Source organism: Scardinius erythrophthalmus (assembly GCF_964197995.2).
Source record: "Scardinius erythrophthalmus genome assembly, chromosome: 14".
Taxonomy (NCBI): Eukaryota; Metazoa; Chordata; class Actinopteri; order Cypriniformes; family Leuciscidae; genus Scardinius; species Scardinius erythrophthalmus.
In genome coordinates, this window is record NC_138234.1 from 20,440,967 (window position 1) to 20,461,108 (window position 20,142).

At 37.1% G+C, this 20,142-nt stretch overlaps 2 protein-coding genes across 2 annotated transcripts in view; one reads left to right on the plus strand and one right to left on the minus strand.

The window, feature by feature from the left end:
- gpc1a (glypican 1a) overlaps window positions 1–7,112 on the plus strand; it is a 31,219-nt gene extending 24,107 nt beyond the window's left edge. The window contains exons 4-9 of the mRNA XM_081383671.1: window positions 778–943; window positions 1,874–2,004; window positions 2,146–2,283; window positions 2,369–2,499; window positions 3,475–3,650; window positions 4,340–7,112. Of these exons, the coding sequence (XP_081239797.1) occupies window positions 778–943; window positions 1,874–2,004; window positions 2,146–2,283; window positions 2,369–2,499; window positions 3,475–3,650; window positions 4,340–4,548 (951 nt within the window). The 3' untranslated portion in view covers window positions 4,549–7,112. The remainder of the gene's footprint in view (window positions 1–777; window positions 944–1,873; window positions 2,005–2,145; window positions 2,284–2,368; window positions 2,500–3,474; window positions 3,651–4,339) is intronic.
- Window positions 6,891–19,056, minus strand: ankmy1 (ankyrin repeat and MYND domain containing 1; the record flags this gene model as incomplete). Its single annotated transcript, XM_081383667.1, has 16 exons — window positions 6,891–7,228; window positions 10,822–10,977; window positions 11,068–11,179; window positions 11,318–11,483; window positions 11,579–11,692; window positions 13,144–13,275; window positions 13,484–13,591; window positions 13,767–13,913; window positions 13,997–14,137; window positions 15,085–15,256; window positions 15,842–16,488; window positions 16,596–16,772; window positions 17,160–17,376; window positions 17,609–18,051; window positions 18,136–18,282; window positions 18,922–19,056. 15 exons carry the CDS (start codon window positions 19,054–19,056, stop codon window positions 10,884–10,886), a joined length of 2,952 nt encoding a protein of 983 aa, XP_081239793.1. The 3' UTR covers window positions 6,891–7,228; window positions 10,822–10,883.
- Window positions 19,057–20,142: the final 1,086 nt, after the last annotated feature.

A 20,142-nucleotide genomic window follows, 5' to 3' on the forward strand; every position in this document is an offset into this window, starting at 1 on the left:
CCCTACCCTTCCCTAGAACTCCCTGCTGCTTTGACAAATGAATGTAGGGCGCAATGGTACCACTCTGTTCTTTAAGGGATTTCTTACAGAATTGGATTTAGTCTCCTGGTGCCAAACTCTCGGGAGATTCCTGCTAAGCAGACCTAAATTCTTGCTGATGTTGGAAATATATCAGTTCGCAATATTGAATGTCTTCTGGAAATGGCTTCAAGTTATTTTATGTTGTCATATGTAAAAGCTGGATCCATTGCATGGCACATTTAGATGGATTGTTTAAACGGCTTAAATGTCTATGTTTAGTCATAGCTGTTTTCGCATTTGCATCAGTAGCATGCGAGGCAGGTTCACACATGGTTGTCGTAAAATGATTCAAGTGAAGTTGCCTTCGGCTAATATACAGCATGATTACTCTGCCTTCCACACTTGGCTTCCCCAAAAGACTTAAAAATTACTTTAAAGTTTTTCTTGCAAAATACAGTAGATGACTTGAATCCACATGCAGGTAATAAGCAGGTACTGTAACATTCAGGAAATCAAGCTTCCTCACAGCAAGTGATAATATATGCCAGTGTTCATGTGCAATTTACTAATAACAAACTTGTTTAGCTGATACTAAAAGGACTTTTATTATGCTTTTATTATGGGGACAGTTCCCCTGAAGCAATACTGAGTTAATTGCCTTGCTCACAGTGTTGTTTGTTCATTGATTAACACCACGGCTTCAACAGAATGTTGTTCTTAAAAGTGTATGGCAACTAATGGCAACTTTTCCCATAGGTTCCTCTGAGTCCAGAGTGCAATCGTGCCATTATGAAGCTGGTGTACTGTCCTCATTGCCGAGGTCTGGGATCGGTCAAACCTTGCGTCAACTACTGCAAGAACGTCATGAAGGGCTGCCTGGCTAATCAGGCCGATCTAGACACTGAGTGGCAGAGCCTTATAGGTAAAGCAGAGATTATACCACATTAACTCTTAGGGCCCTATCTTGCACCCAGCGCAATTGACTTTGTACACCGACGCATGTATCATTCCTATTTTGCACCCGCGCAAAGCGCGTTTTTCCCTCCACAGAAGCACGTCGCTAAACTAGGGAATGAACTTGCGCTCCCTGGGCGGTTCAGCGCAAAAAAGGAGGCGTGTTCCGCCGCAAACGTTCCTTCATGCTATTGTGCAGGTTTAGAAAACAATTGCGCCACTAACCAGGAAAAAATTGTTTAAAGTCAGTGGCGCGTTGCGCATGTTATTCATATGCTATTTTAAGGGCGCATGCTTGGCCATAATCAATGAAGCGTATGCACAACGTGCATACACTTTGATTCTCTCATCTACACAGAAGCAGCAGTTTTCATTTTTGCAAATCATACATTATTACGATTATCATACGCCTTTTTAACCGAAGTTAATTTGGGTGGGTTTCTCCATCCACAACGTCCCTGACAAGAGCGTTGCTCTCCTTGGCTGTGAACCGCTCCTGGCGCGCGCCTGGCAAATCCGCCGTTATAATAGGAATCCGCTTTAGAACAAACGCGCCTGCTCTTAAAGGGAATGTGAGATGACGCTCTGATTGGTTTATTTCACGTTACGCCCAAACCACACCTATGAGTAATGAAGCTGCTTCAGACCAACCCATTTTAGATTTGCGCCTGGCGCAAGAGTCATTTATCCCGCCGGGAAAATAGCAACAGTGCCAAGACCCGCCCACAAAGTTACTTGCGCTTTGACACTTGCGTTTCAGATCGTTAAAATAGGGCCCTTACTCTTTTGTTGATTGCTTGATTTCTATTTTTGTTGCATCACACTGGGTAGCTCGAGACAGAAAATTTACCTGACACTGTTAATTTGTCCACACATTCTGTTGTTTTCAATCAATCAGAAACCATGCTACAGGTGGCCTCCAGTTTTGGTGCCGAGCCCAGTATGGACACGGTGATCTATTCAATTCCCGTGCGAATCTCAGAGGCAGTTCTCGCCATGCAGGAGAACATGGAGATCTATACAAGCAAGGTTAGGACATTGGAATTAAGCATCTATTTTAAATTTGTGTGAGTGGGTTAGATTGAATGCATTTGAGGTATGAGTTTAAAGATTTATTGATCGTAAGGGCCATTTGTACAAATATACACGTTAGTTTGTGTTGCGTTTCAGGTTTTCAAGACTTGTGGGGACCGTGGTGAGGAAGGCACACCAAGCTCAATATCTGAGGAACCAAAGAAGAAAGGAAGTACAGTTACTGCCCTGGAATACAAACCCAGCCCCAAATCTGCAGCCAGACTGGAGGTGCAGGTGTGTGTATGTGTGGCAGCATCAATTTCTGGCCAACTTTTATGAGATTTATACAATGTTATTTAAGTGTGTGTGTAATTCCCAGGTCACAGACGTGTCCAGCAAACTCAAGGAAATGCAATTTTACTGGATCCAACTCCCTTCGGCTCTGTGCAGCGGTAAAACGGCATCCACAACCGGTGCTGATAAATGCTGGAACGGCATCACCAAAGCCAGGTATTATATCTAAAATCTTCTCATTCTACAAAGAGAGGTGTTCATTCAGCTGGTCAGTACGTGTAATTTGCAGTTTTATACTGTATATTCAATCAATTTACATGCTTCTCAAGCCTAAAGAGATGTGCAGGATTTTGATGGATGACTATTAGGATGAACGCACATTATGAATTTATAGATCGTTACTCATGGTCAGTGCTGGCTTGACTGCATCCCTCCCTCTTTTTGCGGCCAAAGTCGTTAAATTGATTGTTTAGCTATCACTGCCACAGAACTGAACTCCCATTGCCCAAAGTCATCAGAAGTGATTAATCACTGGATGCGGTTTAGATGTGCATTCATTTGAGAAGATTTAAGTAAGTACAGCCAAACAAGCTTTATATTTAGTCATCACTAATACCTATTAGCTTCGTATAACCAAATTTGCAATCTCCTGAGGATAATTAATGCATACGGATATGTGATTAGTGGTGTTTGCTAACGCAAGCATCCCTATTACTATTAGATTACTATTAGTCATAATTATGGTTCATGCACAGAAAAAGGAGGGACTTGACACAAATCTAAAGACTAGAGTATCATAGAGACTTGGGGACATAGAGCTAAAACACTGTAGCAACCACATAGCAGATCACTCAGAAAACCATAGCAACATAATAAAAACAGCTCAAAACATCACATAGCAACATCTCTGAACACCCTAGGAACATAGCAATGAATTAAAAAAATACTCAAACTCTTTAGTGACATGCTAAAATCAGAACGCTAAAATAAGTGCACCAAAGTATTGCAGCAGCAGGTTTTGCTCACTCAAGAGCCACACTAGCATGACACGTTGTAATCTAGTTTGTATTACTGACGTGCAAATCTGTTTTTTATTTCAGTTTAAGACCATAAATAGTCAAAAATGTAATACAAAATCCATTAACATAATGTCCGTGACTGAAATGGTTCTGGAAAATTGATTTTCGGCAGTTACCTCCCAGATGTCATGGGTGATGGGCTGGCCAATCAGATTAATAACCCAGAGGTGGAGATCGACATCACCAAGCCTGACAGGACTATACGTCAACAGATCATGCTGCTGAAGATCATGTCAAACCGCCTGAAAAATGCCCTCAACGGAAACGACGTGGATTTCCAAGACACAAGTATGTAGCTAAAGTGCTAAAATAAGAGCTGTGTAAACATCACTCACCTGGCCTCATGAGGTGCACTAGCAACTGACGCTAGAGGCTGCGATCTTAAGCGTCCTTGTTAGCACACCCGCCTCCCATGCCGGAAACGCCGGTTTGAATCCCACTGGGAGCAGGGTGTGTAGAACCGGAGTGGTTAAATTTGGTGCCGTGACCCGGATGGGAGTGAGGGTTAAGGGGTGAGGGTATTGGAGGCAAGCTAGTAAGAGATGTGAGAGTAAAACCTCACTCCCCTGGCCTCACTAGCGACTGACGCTGGAGACAGAGGTCTTTAGCATCCTTGTAAGTGCGCCCGACTCCCATGCCGGAGACGCCGGTTTCGAATCCTGCTTGGAGCGAGTCAAGTAGGACCGGTTACTGAAACTACACTGCATTGTGAATGATAATCATACAGTGGGCTTCATGCAACCTGAGCATGAGAACAAATTTGTGTAAATCATTCAGCATCAATTGAATTCATTCAATTCACTAGTTCAGTTTGTTCTGTTATTGTTACATGAATGAGGCCCAATGATGCAAAATTTGGCACGATTTTGTCTTTCCGTAGTATTCTGCAATTTCATGCTAATTAGATTAGACCATTACTTCTGTGACCTGTTTTGCACCAGAGTAATTATCATGTTTTTCCCATAATGTGCTTCTAGGTGATGATTTCAGTGGCTCAGGAAGCGGCATGTGTGCGGACCACCTGTGTATCCGTGGTAGACCTCCGGTATTTGGGCCGAAAACGGACAGGCCCAAACTCTATGCCTATAATCCTGAAAACAAAAGAGTCAAAGGATCCGGAAACCAGATTCAACCCTCTGTCATCTTACTGATTCTGTTACTCGCGAGTCTACTGCTCAGGCGATAATGGAGACGCTAAATCGAACTTTGGGATCTGGGTCAGGAAATTTGGGATAGGACAAGGAATGTAAAAAAAAAAAAAAGAATAGTGAAAATGAGAAAAGGTGAGCTTAATAAAATTGCCAAAAGAAAAAAAGAAAACTTTTGAGTGAATGGACATTTTAATTCCTCTGGAATACAACATGACCATGGGAATAGGTGGAAAAGGAATTTTGTTTTTGTGTTTTTTATGTTTTGTAATATGTCAGATTTTACATCAATTGACATCTTGGTTTTTTTACCTTTGAATGTAAAAAGAAGAACTGAACAGGGACAATACCGGTTTAGATTTACAATACGAGGTTCTCAGCCACCTACACGACTTACCCACAGTTCTTTGTTCTTAAAGTCACACAGTCACCAAGTCACCTTGTATTTTATTTCGCCATGCTTGAGTTATGCAAGTTCGTCATTGCACAACTGTCCATTTTGTCTTAAATATTTCACAGACGGACATAATTACAAAGCACTACATTAGTCAAACCCCTTTTAGATAAAAAAACGAATGAACTTTGGCATGGACATAATACGGAAATACAGAATTGCTGAGTATCTAAGGAATTATGTAATGGTGTTTTTATTTTTTAAACTGTTCATTTGGTTTAGTCCACAATTATTTTGTATATTAACAAGCTGCAATGATGAGTCAATTCTCATAATAATTTACAAAAAATGTCAATTTATTTCACACCAACATCAAAAGAAATTGTTGCATAAAAGAAAATATAGCCTATTTTTTGTAGGACCATTAAGATTTATTGCATTTAATGTATGATTACTTTCATAATTTTATTTTCACAATCATTTTTCTTTAAACTTTTCTTAATATTTTTCCTCATCTGTACTTTTGTCCTGTTTTCCATTAAAGCATCTAACCATTCTTAAAACATGCCGAATTTCTAATTTGTTAGATTTGTGAAATAAAATTCACCCACACATTATAATTAAACATATATTCTCAGAAAATGAAATTTATGCAAGTTGCAGTTTTATTTTCAGAACTTTAATTTTCATAATTTAGCCCATTCTGCCTCTGAAAAAAAATCACGCAATACATCATGTTAGTGTAATTTATATATAAATATTATGACTGAACTGGATGATTTTTAATAATTACTTACTTTACATTAATGATATTTTAGTGAGAACTTGTACTTATTTTACATTAAATTAATGCCACAGTGAAAAAAAAAAAAGTCTTAACCTCAAAAATAGGCTATATTTTGAATGCAATTTATTTTATTTATTTTTTGGTGTGAAATATGACCCAGATCTGAGATTCTCTTGTCTGAAATTGTAAATGTAAAACAACTTCCGAAAGACAAGAATGCGCAAAATATTTGTTTCACTCACCTCGATGCAAACCCTTAACTTGCATTTAGAAACTTATGGCTGTATTATTGCTCAGTGCAGCACAAATTTATATTCGTAATGAGTACTTTCAGCACCGATGTCAAGTTAAATAGAAGCATGTGTCAGCCTTGAATTAATTGATTTGCCTTGAATGGAATTGCATTATTGCCAAAGCCAATGGGAAGCAGTCATTTACAGAATGTACAGTTTTAAAATACCAACTGTCACTTTTAATAAAAGCTCATAATAAATTTGACGACTTCGATTCCAGAGCAATTTGATTCATTTAGACTTGTGGCAGTGATGTTTTGAAACAACTCCAAGGATTTGATTCAGAAGCGAGAGATTTGCGATGGTTTAGACAAACGTAAAAAAAAAAAAAAACATTCCTACAAAATGTCTTGGACAATATCAGCATCTAGTTCTACTAAATTTTGCATTTGAAGGTGTCAAACGATCTTTGTGTTTCTGATATTCGTTTCTAATGACTTCCTTTTTTGATGCACAACTAGAGCTGAATCCGCAAGGACCTGGTTCAAGTCAGATGCGAAATGTAAAAAGTTGTGGAATGTAAACGCAGTTGAGAATGTACATGATGTAGTGTACCATCTCTGTCACAAGAAGGTTCGTTTTTGTACTCGGTTGTCCGGTATAAATGAAAAGCACATTGTATACTCTTAGTCTATCGCATGACTCAATGAATGGACATTGAGAAGGGCTCAAACACAAGCGTAATGTGTTTCATGTGACAGATTGAGCAAACGCTCATTCGAGAGAGACAGAGATGTGTGTAATGGAACATTTGAAATATTTCAGGACTAGCGTTTTATTTGAGGTTTGAATTTGTAAATTTGGTCTGTTTTACGTAATAAACATGCACAGTTGTTCAAACAAAATGGATGTTGTCTGTCATTTCAAGAATTTCCTTGAATTATGATTTTTTTTTTTTTTTTTTTTCATATTCTTGCTCATGTTTTAAATCCTCCCCAGATAGCAACATAGTGTCTGCCCAGATGTGGATTCCACATGTGCCAGATGTGGGCCGGATCTGGGCCGACACTATGTTCCTGTCTGGCAGTCTCTCTCTTTTCAAAAAATGTAAATGTGAAGCCGAAAACTTTTACGTAACTGTTTAATTGGCCTTTGAAATGCATTCTAAATAAAACTGTAATTTTCATTCAGGTCATATTCTTGTATTTCTGGGGTCACTCTTAGGTGGAAGGTCTTGCCTTTAGCTTCTTTGGTCGACAGATGTGAGCGTGGAGCTTGAACTCTGCTGCTTTTTCCACTGACCACTGTGAAAACACAACAAAAGTGTTATGCATTAGTTTATCATAGTAAAAAAACAGTATATTGGTGAATTAATCTGCCTATGTTTAGCCATTTTTTGTGATTATACTTCCCATTGTATCAGACGCACAAAAAATCGACAATTGATAATGTAATATTTGTCAAGAGTTTGTCAAGAGCAAAAGGCAGTTAGGGCCAGGATTTATTTTTATTTTTTTAAAGAAATGAATACTTTTATTCAGCAAGGACGTATTAAACTGATCAAAAGTGACAAATAAAAGTCAAATAAATTTTGTTCTTTTGAACTTTTGTATCATGATATCCACAAAATATTAAGCAGCACAACTGTTTTAAACATGGATAATAATAATAAATGTTTGTTAAGCAGCAAATCAGCATGTTAGAATGATTTCTGAACGATCATGTGACACTAAAGACTGGAGTAATGAGGCTGAAAATTCAGCTTTACATTACAGGAATAAATTACATTTTAAAATATATTGAAATTCAAACTTTTTATTCAATATTAAGGTTTTTGAAACCCAAACTTTTATTTTAGCAATTTTGTGTATGTGTAATTTGCGCCTGTCAGTGTTATTTTAGTATTGAGATACTATTATACAGTATATTTTTTATTGTTTTAATATGTGTTTTGTCATTATTATTCGTTTTTTTTAAATGCCTAGATAATTATTAATTGTATAGTTATTCATTTTTATTTCAGTTTTAGTGTTAGTTGTTTTAGTACATGAAAAATGTTTCCCTGGCAAATAGCTAAAATAAAATAAATGTAAGTTTTTTAAAATATTATATTAATATTATATTTGATTTTATTTAATTTTTATTTATTTATAGTTTATTTTATTGTTTTTTATGGTTTTAGTTTTAGTTAACTATAATAACCTCATTTATAAAATGTTACGTAGAAACCATCCTACATTTGATCTTATGATAATTTCTCCAATGTGTGTATGCGTGATTCAGAGAAACAAACGGATGCAAAAAAAAAAAAAAAAAAAACGTGCGTACGACTCTCTTCCAGATGTAAAATCTATAAATCGCAAATGATCTTAAAATTGTGTGCAGCTGAATGGTTTCAGACCTCTGCCTTGTACACGCCCCCTAATTAACATAATTAGCATATAAATGAGCACCAGTCAATGTCCAAATCCTTTACTTGAGAATCACGAGCGGCAAGAATTGCTTAGATTTCCAAATACCTGCAGTACTCCAAGACTGTGTCCGAATTCGCCCCCTATACCCTTAAACATGGCACTATTTGAGGGAACAGCCATTTTGCAGTGGAGTCCGAAACCATAGTGGATGTTATAGAGTGCACTCGTTCAATCCCATAATGCACCACAACAACGAGTGTACAACCGATGTACGCTCAACGGCTAGAGAATATTCATAATGCACTGTGAGAGTCACGCACTGAATTCGTTTTCATTCACTTCTTCAAGTGAACTGTATTAGAGGACTAATGTAGGGAATCCTGAATAAGGGTATAGTGGGCGATTTCGGACACAGCCTAAGATCAAATTTGTGCTTAAAGGGATAGTTCACCCAAAAATGAAAATTCTGTCAGTAATTACTCACCCTCATGTTGTTCCAACCGCGTAAGACCTTCGTTCATCTTCGGAACACAAATTAAGATATTTTTGATGAAATCTGAGCCATGTTTCACTCCTCCATAGGCTGCTATGTGACCGAAACTTGCTGGCCCAGAAAAGTTATTAAAAAGATCGTTAATATAGTCCAAGTAACTCCAGTGGCTCAATCTTAAGTATATCAAGCGACGAGAATACTTTTTGTGCGCAAAAACAAACAAAAATAACGACTTTATTCCACTTTTCATTTCCTTCTCTCTGGGCCTCTAGTTGGTTCGCGTAGTCTTTTTGCGCAGCGCGTCTGTGTTACACGTCACCACGTAGGCTCACTATTGGCCGACGCCGGTCATGTGTGTGATGCGTGATGAAGTGCAACACAGACGCGCAGCGCAAAAACACTACGAGGCCCAGAGAGAAGGAAATGAAAAGTGGAATAAAGTCGTTATTTTTGTTTGTTTTTGCGCACAAAAAGTATTCTCGTCGCTTGATATACTTAAGATTGAGCCACTGGAGTCACTTGGACTATATTAACAATGTCTTTAATACATTTTCTGGGCCAGCAAGTTTCGGACACAATAGCAGCCTATGGAGGAGTGAGACATAGCTCTGATTTCATCAAAAATATCTTAATTTGTGTTCCGAAGATGAACGAAGGTCTTACGCGGTTGGAACAACATGAGGGTGAGTAATTACTGACAGAATTTTCATTTTTGGGTGAACTAACCCTTTAAGCACGTTTTATAAATGAGGTCCCTGGCACCTATAAAAAATACAGCATTGTTTGTTTCTGGACCTACATCTCATGTAGAAACACTAGACAGACAAATCCTCCAGAGAAAAGCACACTGTCAACACCCTAAATATACAGCAATCAGGTTTTGCCAGGTTCCTCAATGTCCTGGTGAACCCTCCGTGTGATTCCCCGACGATCAGATGCGCCCTCATTTGTTCTAGAAGTGTGGCCTTTATCTCACAAACACTTTTTATATAACACTGTTGTTACTGGAGACTAAATCTCGACTCAGTATATTCTCTCAGGAACAGAGCGCTGCAGGAGAGGGTCATTTCTCATTTCATACTTTAAATCCCAGAAGATCTTCATTCTGTTTTAAAAACAAATCCTCTGCTCACACACTACACGTCTGGTTTTCAGAGTCCTCTTCATATAGAGTGCGGTTTAAAGATAATAAAATGCAGCAGCAGAGAAGCAATTTGTTTTTAAATTAATTCATGCAAATTCCATAAGGAATTTTATGGCTGGTAAATTTCGGTTTTTGTTTTGTCCAATTCACTTGGCACTGGAAAAAAATAACTCACTACAGAAAAAAACAAATCTTAGTATTTTCTTCATTTGTACTTGACTTTTTTCTCCGGTAAAAAACCCAACATATTTTCATTCTTAAATTCCTAAAATTCGGTTAGATTTATGCTTAAAATGGGGACATAAAAAATTGAATTTTTAATAAAAAATTAAATTATATATAAAATCTTGTTCATCAATTTTAACTGATCTTGTTATAAGGATTCGTTTTTATGAATTGAATTTTCTTCCATAATTTAGCACGTTCTGCCACCAAAAAAATTATTATTTTTTTTTTATATACTGATTTTATTTCATTGTGTCCAAACAGGATGATTTTCATGTATTACATTAATAAGAATGAGAATTTGTCCCATTACAGTAATGAAAATTTTGTGAGAAATTGCACTTAATTCTCATGGAAATAGAATTATACCAAACATTTATCCTAAAAAAATACTTATTTTTAATGTAAAATTGTATTCCTGTATGCTTAAAATTATATATATATATATATATATATATATATATATATATATATATATATATATAACGTCTGAAGGATGTTTAGATTTTACTGGAAAAGACCAAAAGTGCGAGTTTTAAGGCAAAATCTACAACTTTGTGGCAATGTCAAGTAAAGGGTCTGGGTAGGTGTTTTACAAACTGATCGAGACCTGGTACCAACCTGGCAAACGGACACACTCGTCTCTGTGGCGTTCATCCCACGCTTTCGTTTTGCAGGTCTTGCTACCAGTAGAAGACCTCATGACAGCGGCTACAGGCCATAAGCTGCACACCCACGGAACGACCGCACTGGTAGCAATATTTGAAGAGAGGCTTTCTGAAATAAAACCCACAAATAGACACGGATTTGAGGTGTCACTCGTGTCCACAGCAGAAAAAAACACTTTGGTTTGCAATAATGAAGTACCTCCGCGCTCTCTGACCGATGCATGAAGTCCTGCTGTTCCCTTCAGGAGAGCTCAGGAGACTCGGTGTCGCTCCTGCTCCGGTATACACAAACTTCTCTGAGGGACTGACACCTTAAACAACAGTAAAAACACACAAATTAGCAACCTGTGATTTTCAATCACACTTTGATCGGATGCACAAACCCTGAAACCAGAAAGGCGAAATCCATAAAGCGTTGTGAATTTCTAGTAACTATCAGCCAGTCTCACTGAGTACGCCTTGGCTCCTTTCCTTCTCCATGCGGCGCGTTTCCATTCCGATCACCTCCTGTCTCAGCAGATCTCCCATGAGGCCTAGCAAACGCTGTCGGGCATTATAGGCTTGTCTCTCGTGCTTGTTGAGGGCATGATATGGGGTGTGGGACATGCGCTGGTTCTGGTGGGAAAGCAGAACCGGTCCGGTGAGCGGATTGATAAATGAGATTTCAGATGATCTGGAACACGGGATTAACTGGCGATGAAAAGCTGCACCTGTTGGAATGCGATGTGCGCATAATCCACGACTGTTCCCACAGCGCACCTGCGTCCCTCGCCCACCACGACAGGCATGAGGATGTCAGCGCCGGCTTTGATCAACTTTTCCAGCTTAATGAAGCGAAACAGAAACAAAGAGAGCAGAGTGATTAAGAATAACTATTTATTTTTCCCTATTTACTTGATTGACAAGTCTCTGAAGAACTAAATTGCTTCTGAACGTGAGTTGAATGATAATTCAACCTGATCTTGTGAGGAAAAACATGACTGGGCATATATTTGCGGAGTGTCAGAAATTAACTTTTTTATTAAGAGGCAATATTTGCCCCCTAGAGTTTTATCTTTAAAGGGGAGAAAATTAAATAAAATGAAATAATCATTTAAAAAATAATTTCTAACCATATAAAAATTCTTGCCGCTCGTGATTCTCAAGTAAAGGATTTGGACGTTGACTGGTGCTCTTTTATATGCTAATGATATTAATTAGGGGGCGTTTACAAGGCGGATATCATTCAGCTGCACACAATATCAAGATCATTTGCGATTTATAGATTTCACATCTGGAAGAGAGGCGTATGCATGCTTTTTTTTTTTTGCATACACAATGTTTCATTGTTTCATTCATTCAATGTTTGTGCATACACATGTTTCTCTGAATCCCACGCACGCACATTGGGGAAATTATCATAAGATCAAATGTAGGATGGTTTCTACATAACATTTTATAAATGAGGCCCCAAGGTTATAATAGTTAACTAAAACCAAAAAGTATATCAGATACCAAAAAGATACTTTTTTTAGGTAGTAGTTTACAGGGCACTTTTAGTCTCTCATCTTTAGTGAAATTTTTTATTTCTGACATTTTGATTTAATTTCTGACACTGTTTCCAGGTTAAACATCCACTGACTGACACTTAAAGAGAGTTTTATTTGGTCAAATACAGATGATGCTTTAATAAGCTTAAAAAGCCAGACATATCTCCAAATAATGTTCTATTAAATCTATTTATTTATTTATTTTTTATTAAATTTATTTTTTACAATAAAATATAATAATTATTATTATATTTTATTGTATTATTATAATATTGTATTGTATAATATATATATATATATTATTATATAATATTTATATAATTATTCTAAACAATGAACAGTGCACACACTATATATATAAAAATGTAAATATTTGTATTTAGAATATATAGAATAATTTAATAAGTTCATTAATATATTTAGAATAATGAATTGTCCTTCAAAATAATTTCGAAAATTGTATTTCAATTATTATATCGATAGAATAAACATTTATTTAAATTTTATAAAATGTACCTATATTAATTTAGATTGATTTTATATTATTACTTTTACTTGTATTATTATATTTATTAACTATATATATTATTCAAAATTTGATTCTAAATTTAAATTCAATTTTACATACAGTAAATTTACATGTTATTTTGTAATGCGTTGTGCAACTACAGAGCCGCAGAAACACTTATGCACTGTCACGTATTTCCCCATAGGACCAGGCAGGATAATTAGTTAAAGGCGATCACCAGCTTGACTTGGTTGCGTGGATGTGGCCCACGGTCGTAGTTGATGTTGGCAAGGGCACAGAGAGCGCTGCCCACATGACGGGTGAGAGGAAGATTAGGATCAGCCCCTCCGGCTAGCAGTTCATCCACAGCCTGGGAAAACAACATTAATACACACAGCACGTCAAAGCAATGCCATATACTTCTCACCCTCATCTTTCAGCTATGATTTATTATTCCACAATCATTCTGTGTCTTGGAACAGACAGTATTTAATTATACCCTAAAAAATGATTCGTTGCAAATAGCTGCACTACAAATGATTTAGTCAGAAGAAGTGATGTCAGCAGTGATTACATACAAGGTCGTTGCCGCTTGCGATGGCTAGAGACAGGGGTGAATGGCCACTCCACACATCATTGGGGCTTGCATTGCGAGAAAGAAGAAGCGCAACCACATCTCTAGCATTCTGAAAGAAAAAAAAGCCTTTTTATAATTAAATATTTCATTTTTACTTCTTATGTATATGTATATGACTTTTCAGCATCATTACTCCAGTCTTCAGTGTCACATGATCCTTCAGATATCATTCTAATATGCTTTTCTTTCTTTTTTTTGTTTCAGTGTACATATCGTGTTCTTACTGCATAATCGCTGTCTCTTTGGCAGGCCACATGTAGTGGTGTCCTCCCACCTTCCTGAGGAAACTCGACCGGGGCTTTGCTGAACTTAGCTAGGGGACTAGAGGCCAAGAAATGCTGATTCTCAAAGGCCTGATGCTCAAGCGTCTCCTGATGATTTATATATAGGATTAGAGACATTAAAAAAGGTTGTGGTGCAATAAATGTATACAAAACTTGAGGTTTGCTCAGACCATATCAAACTTGTAGACTTCATCGGCATCCTGAGCTTTGACGTCAGGGTCCGCTAGAGCGTGCAAGAGGAGCTCTGTGATTTCAGGACCCTCGGCTCCAGGCAACCCCGCTGCTATGTGAAGGGGGTACAGACCCTTTTGCTGTCACAGACCAGAAAAGGAGGAATCAAACTATATTGACCAGATAGATGTCTTGCTGTTGATAATCTAATGAAATATAAACATTTGTTAGTAAGCAGAAAATCACCCTTGAAAATATTGTAAACAATCCTGAATATTCAGGAAAGGAATCTACTTTGTAGATTAAACTAGATGAGTAAAAGTTGATCACAAACTTTTATGTTGGCTTGACAAAGCTTTGTCTGAAAGTTTTACCATGTTTTAACAAGTGTATAGTATATTTTAGTATAGATATTATAGCTAGTATATTTTAACACATTGTTAACATGTTTTAGCAAGTTGCTAACATGTTATAGCATGATTGAGCACAGTGCAGGCATGTTTCTAGTATGAATTAGTAAATTGCTAGCATGATTTAACATGTTCCTAACATGATTTGACACGTTACTATCATGTTTAACAAGTTGCTAGCATGGTTTAGCATTTTGCTAGCATGTTTTAACATGTTGATAGCATGATTTAACATGTTGCTAGCATGTTTCTAGCATTAAAATGAACACATTGCTAGCATGATTTAGTATGCTGCTAACATGCTTCTAGCATGTTTTAACAGGTTGCTAACATGATTTAGCATGTTGTTAGCATCATTTAACATGTTACTAGCATGTTTCTAGCGTGATTAACACATTGCTAGCATGTTTCTAGCATGATTAACACGTTGACATGATTTAATATGCTGCTAACATGCTTCTAGCATGATTTAACACACATTCCTAGCATGTTTTAACATGTTGTTAGCATGATTTAATATTTTGTTAGCATGATTTAACATGTTTCTAGCACGATTTAACAAACTGCTAACATGATTTAGCACAAAAGAAAATAATAAAAGGAAAGACAATAAAGAAAAGAAAAGAAAAGAAAAGGAGAAAGAAAATGATGAAAAGAAATGAAGCCTCTTGAGGTACCTCTGGAAGTAGAGGTATGTCTGGACGAGCCCCGCACTCCAGTAAACGACGGACGCCCTTGACATGGGTAGCTTTGATAGCCAGGAAGATGACGGGCATGGGGACAGTAGAGGCGTTTGGGTCTGCTCCTCTCTCCAACAGAAGATTGATTGTAATCCATCGATTCCGATGTCTATCAGACCAGACAATCACCAGTCACAAAACAACAATTTTTCATTAAAATCATTCTCATTACTGTAATGAGAAAAAAAAAACATATAAATATATAAAAGCATTATAACTATAGCATTCCTGTTGCTCAAAAAGTAGAACAGGGCACTAGCAACACCAAGGTCATGTGTTTGATTCCCAGGGAATGCATGAAGTGATCAAATGCAAACTTTGAATGCAATGTGAGTCGCTTTGGATAAACGCATCTCAAAAATGTACCAATGTAAATAATATTATATAATTTATTATAATATTTTATATTATGATTATTTATTAAATTATTAGTAGTAATTAAATCACTTTTATTTCATTTAATAATAATAAATAAAAAATAAGTACATTAATTAAATAATTTTGTATGTAATAATTGACTTATTAATATTACAAATATTTATTCACCACACTAATAAGAATTTTGGGGTAAAATATGCTTATGAAAATGCATTATCAAAAAAATACATCAAATAAATAAAATAAAATTACATTTAACCCAGGCATATCTTTGGTGAGATTCATCTAAATAAAAATAATTTCTATAGAAATTTACTCTGTCTTAAGAAGTGCAATTTTCCGGACCGTCTCTTGAGTGTCTGCCGGAGTCACTGTTCCTGTCTGGCACAGGATCTCTGCACTCTTCTGTAGGATCTTCTCTGTGACGTCAATGTGAAAACTAGCTAAAGAACATGCAGAATCAAAGGAAAGATCATCTGATCTGATGCTCCGCTCAAGTTTTTCTTCAAACTCCAGATGTGTCAGCTCTTCTTCAGAGTCAACGACACTCTTTGTTTTCCTCTCTCGCCAAAACACAGAACCCACTGCAATTGTACCATCGAATACTTGAATAGATCTTGAAATGATATCATGTGGTTCTACTGATGGTATGTCCTGTTCATGTCCAGGCTGAAGAACTATCTTCTTGTTTGGGTCCGTATTTTCATTGATTTGATGAACTTGAGGTTCCTCAGAGTTGTTGAGGCCTTCTGGTTGGTCAGGTTGATCTTCGTTTATGTCCTCGTTGATTTGCCCTTGAGCTCCGAGTTTCTCCAAGTTATTGAGGTTCTCTGGTTCAAGACTTTGGTCAACCTGGTTGGTCTGTCTTGGTGTCTCAGATATCTCTTGGTCCCTTTCATCTTCGGGTGTTCCTGTCAATGGATCTGGAGAGGATATATGGGAGGCGTCTTCCAAAGGCTTGATCTTTAGCGTAACAGACCGAAAAAAGGGAGGAACAAGAAATGAAGGGGAAAAATGATCTGACTAACTATAAGCATACCAAAATAAAGTGCAAATCTCAGTATTCTTACCTGTGGCTCTGGGCTGATATTCTGGGTCACTTTCTCAGCCAGCGTCTCATGTAAAGACTGATGTGGATAGTAGAAGACAGTACAGACAGCCAGAGCAGACATGCCTTCATCATTTAACTTATTAACATCGGCCCCGCTGTCCAACAGCACGTGGATGACATCGTCATGACAATGTACCTATGTAGACACACAACAAACCTAATTTACATATTGATCATCAGCAAACATGCAATCTGTACTGTGTGTTGTTATTCAAGATCTGAAACCTTTAGTTTTCCAATTATCCAATGCTTATTCACAACTGTGAAAAAGAAAAAGGAAACAATGCTGCCATCTTCTGGCAAATATTGCTTACCATTTATACAACAGGAAGGTTTTGCTATAAAATGGACATTATGCAACGAAAAGGAAGCATATACACAATAACAAATGTATTATACCAAATCTATATCAAAATGAATATTCGTAAATGAAAATTATCATATTAATATAAATATATCAAAATAAACATATAGCAAGTTACTAATGACTGGATCATTGGATCTTGTTAAAACAGAAGCTTACCGTGGCTGCTATGAGAGCCGTATGTCCTCGTGCGTCACTCACGTCGGGATGGACTTTTCCATCTCTGAAGATTCGATAAACATTCCTGCATTCACCATGTGAAGCTTCCTCGATCAGTTTCTCTGAGTTCAGCTCAAGGGGACCTTTGGGTCCAAACTGAGTCCTGTTCATATTCAACACTGCGGTGACATCCCAGTCTAATGTTTCTGTCTCAAATCTGCAGGGAAAAAGTAAATGATATAGGGCAAATAAAGGTAAAACAAAATAAATGAATATATATATATATATATATATATATATATATATATATATATATATATATATATATATGTGCCATCTGCCATCTTCTGGCAAATAAATGCATAGATGGCATATATTTCTTCAGCTCATTATATTCAAAACAAAACAAAAGTTTTGCCAAGGTTAATGCTAAGCAACAGTCTTCTCACCTGTGTCTCTGAATGTGTGCATTCATGCGCTGCTGTAGCGTCAAGGCTGTCGATGTTGATTTCTGCTCTGTGCTGATGTCACTCCTACCAAAAAAGTGAAGGTCCAGTTCCCGGCGTAGACGCCTGGGGACGGGCAGATGGTCTGAGTCTGTGGAGTAGCTCTCAGTGTCTGGAGGCAGGATGAAACGTTCCTCGTCCTCTGATAACTCCCGATCGGACTCAAGAGGACCACCATCTGTGCTCCACTCCACATCGAGAGGTTGTTTCAGGTGTTTCTTAGGCAGTCTGGTCATGTGATCTGGGAAGTCCTCAAGACTAAAGCCGCCCTCCAGTGTGGTGCATATTCGCAGTAACATCTCTCTGTGCCAAAGGCCCACATCCTGCCGCCCATCAAGGTATGTCATGACCCCAGGGCCAAAACGTTCATCAGCATGATACAGACCCTGTAGATTGGATTTTGTTTTATTACCTATCTATTATATAATAAAAGTAAATTTATTGTTAATGAACTATGGGTATTATGAAACCTCAAAAGTTGATCCGTCTGGGAAAACCTGCACTCCGTATCCCTCTTTTCGGTTCAGATAAAAGTTTCCTGTGTATTTGGATCCATCTGGCCAGGAATACATACCTTTCCCATGTCGATAATCCTTAAAAAATGAACCTTTATAAAACTGAATATAAAATGAAAATAATTTGGTGTCAAAGTGGCAAGTACAGTGGAGAGAAGAGCAATAAAAATAATTCAAAATAATTGTGAAAAAAAAATCAAAGGGTGCATTTATGGTACTTTCCACGAATACGGTACAAAAAGGGCCTGTAAATAAATAAATTAAAAAAATTCTTGGTTTTTAAGAAATATACATTAATGTTCATTGGTAGAAAACTGAAAATAAATGGATAAAAAAAATAGAAAATATGGCACGAAAAAAGCCTGAAAATAACAGACAGACAGATAGATAGATAGATAGATAGATAGATAGATAGATAGATAGACAGATAGACAGATAGACAGATAGATAGATAGATAGATAGATAGATAGATAGATAGATAGATAGATAGAAAAAATAAAGATAATTAAATAGACAAATAATTATCAAACGTAGTATTTGAAATTAGTAAATAATTAAAAGTAATTATTTTAAACTGAATATTCAGACTGTCAAAATGTAGAATACTGACATTTGATGCCTTTTCATGTTACGTTTTATAATGCCAGTGTTTATTAATGACTTAAATTTCGCAAATTAAACTTTATCTTAGAAAGAACAGACCTTTATATGGTATCTGTTACCTATGAAGTGAAATATACCTCTCCATTTGTCCATGTGAAGACACCAGTGCCATGCTTCAGGTTATTTACGAATCCCCCCTCATATTTACATCCATCCGACCATTCCTGGATTCCATGTCCATTTCTTTTCCAAGAACTATCCTTTCTCCACATTTCTGAACTAACGTATTTTTCTTATTCAGTTCATATCATGACTTTATAAACGCTTGTTTACACAGCGCGCGACTTCTGAGTGCACCAGACACCTTTTTTATTGTTTAACTTCGGATGGTTACCATGACGACGCGAGGCTAGAGTCCTAAAACTGCATGTCGTAAATTTCTGCATCTGTCAAAGTCAAAAGTTACACATCACGCGGAAATAGAGTCCTCGTTAAATTAACTGCTATTAAGCCAGTTCCTCTGTGAGATAGCTGGTACTCCAGATGGTCTATTCACAACATAATATACATGACAAAGGCCGACGACCCTCTTCAAATAAACACGTGTTCCTCGTTGGTTTGCTTTATTAGTGTTTCAACTTACAAGTGACCTGCTAGTAGTTAAAAACCGCGCAACTAAGCAACCGCAACGAGTCAAGCAACCTTGTCAACGACCCAGAGGCAGTCGAGAGCGCGCGCATCGCACGCACGCGCTTGCTTTTTCTCGCTCCCTCTCACATAAACCCACACACAACCATATATCTGTTATAATAATGTTTAAATAAATCACTAACTAATTAATATCTGTTTTCTTTACTTATTTAACGGCTGTCAGTCAGTGTCAGCACCAAAACATCGCGAGCACAAAGCTTCCTCAGGCGCGCGACGACACATGATACTTCCAGCATGGTGATACATTACAAGTGCACTTCCATCACGATGAACGTTTAATTAAGAGTCAATGTTCTTCGAGACTGGCTCGGATAATTAGCCTACAATGAAAACTAAGACATGTAAGATACTTTCCGCTGAAGAAAAATACTTAAGGTCGTTGGACTTAGGTGTAGTTAGATGGTTAAGAGGGGTTTTGGGCACTTGTTACAGGCTCTCAACCATCTTAAGGTCAATCTGGAAGACCAGGTAAACCATCATAAACAAGCTTAAACCAGCAAAATGATGATATAACCCAGCACAACATGGTATTTCACAGGGGCGATTCTAGGATTTTCATTTTAGGGGGGCTCAGCCCCCAATGAGGGTATGATTTTAAAAAGTTAGTTTATGGTCTAATGCTCATTATTAACTACTTTCATTCATTC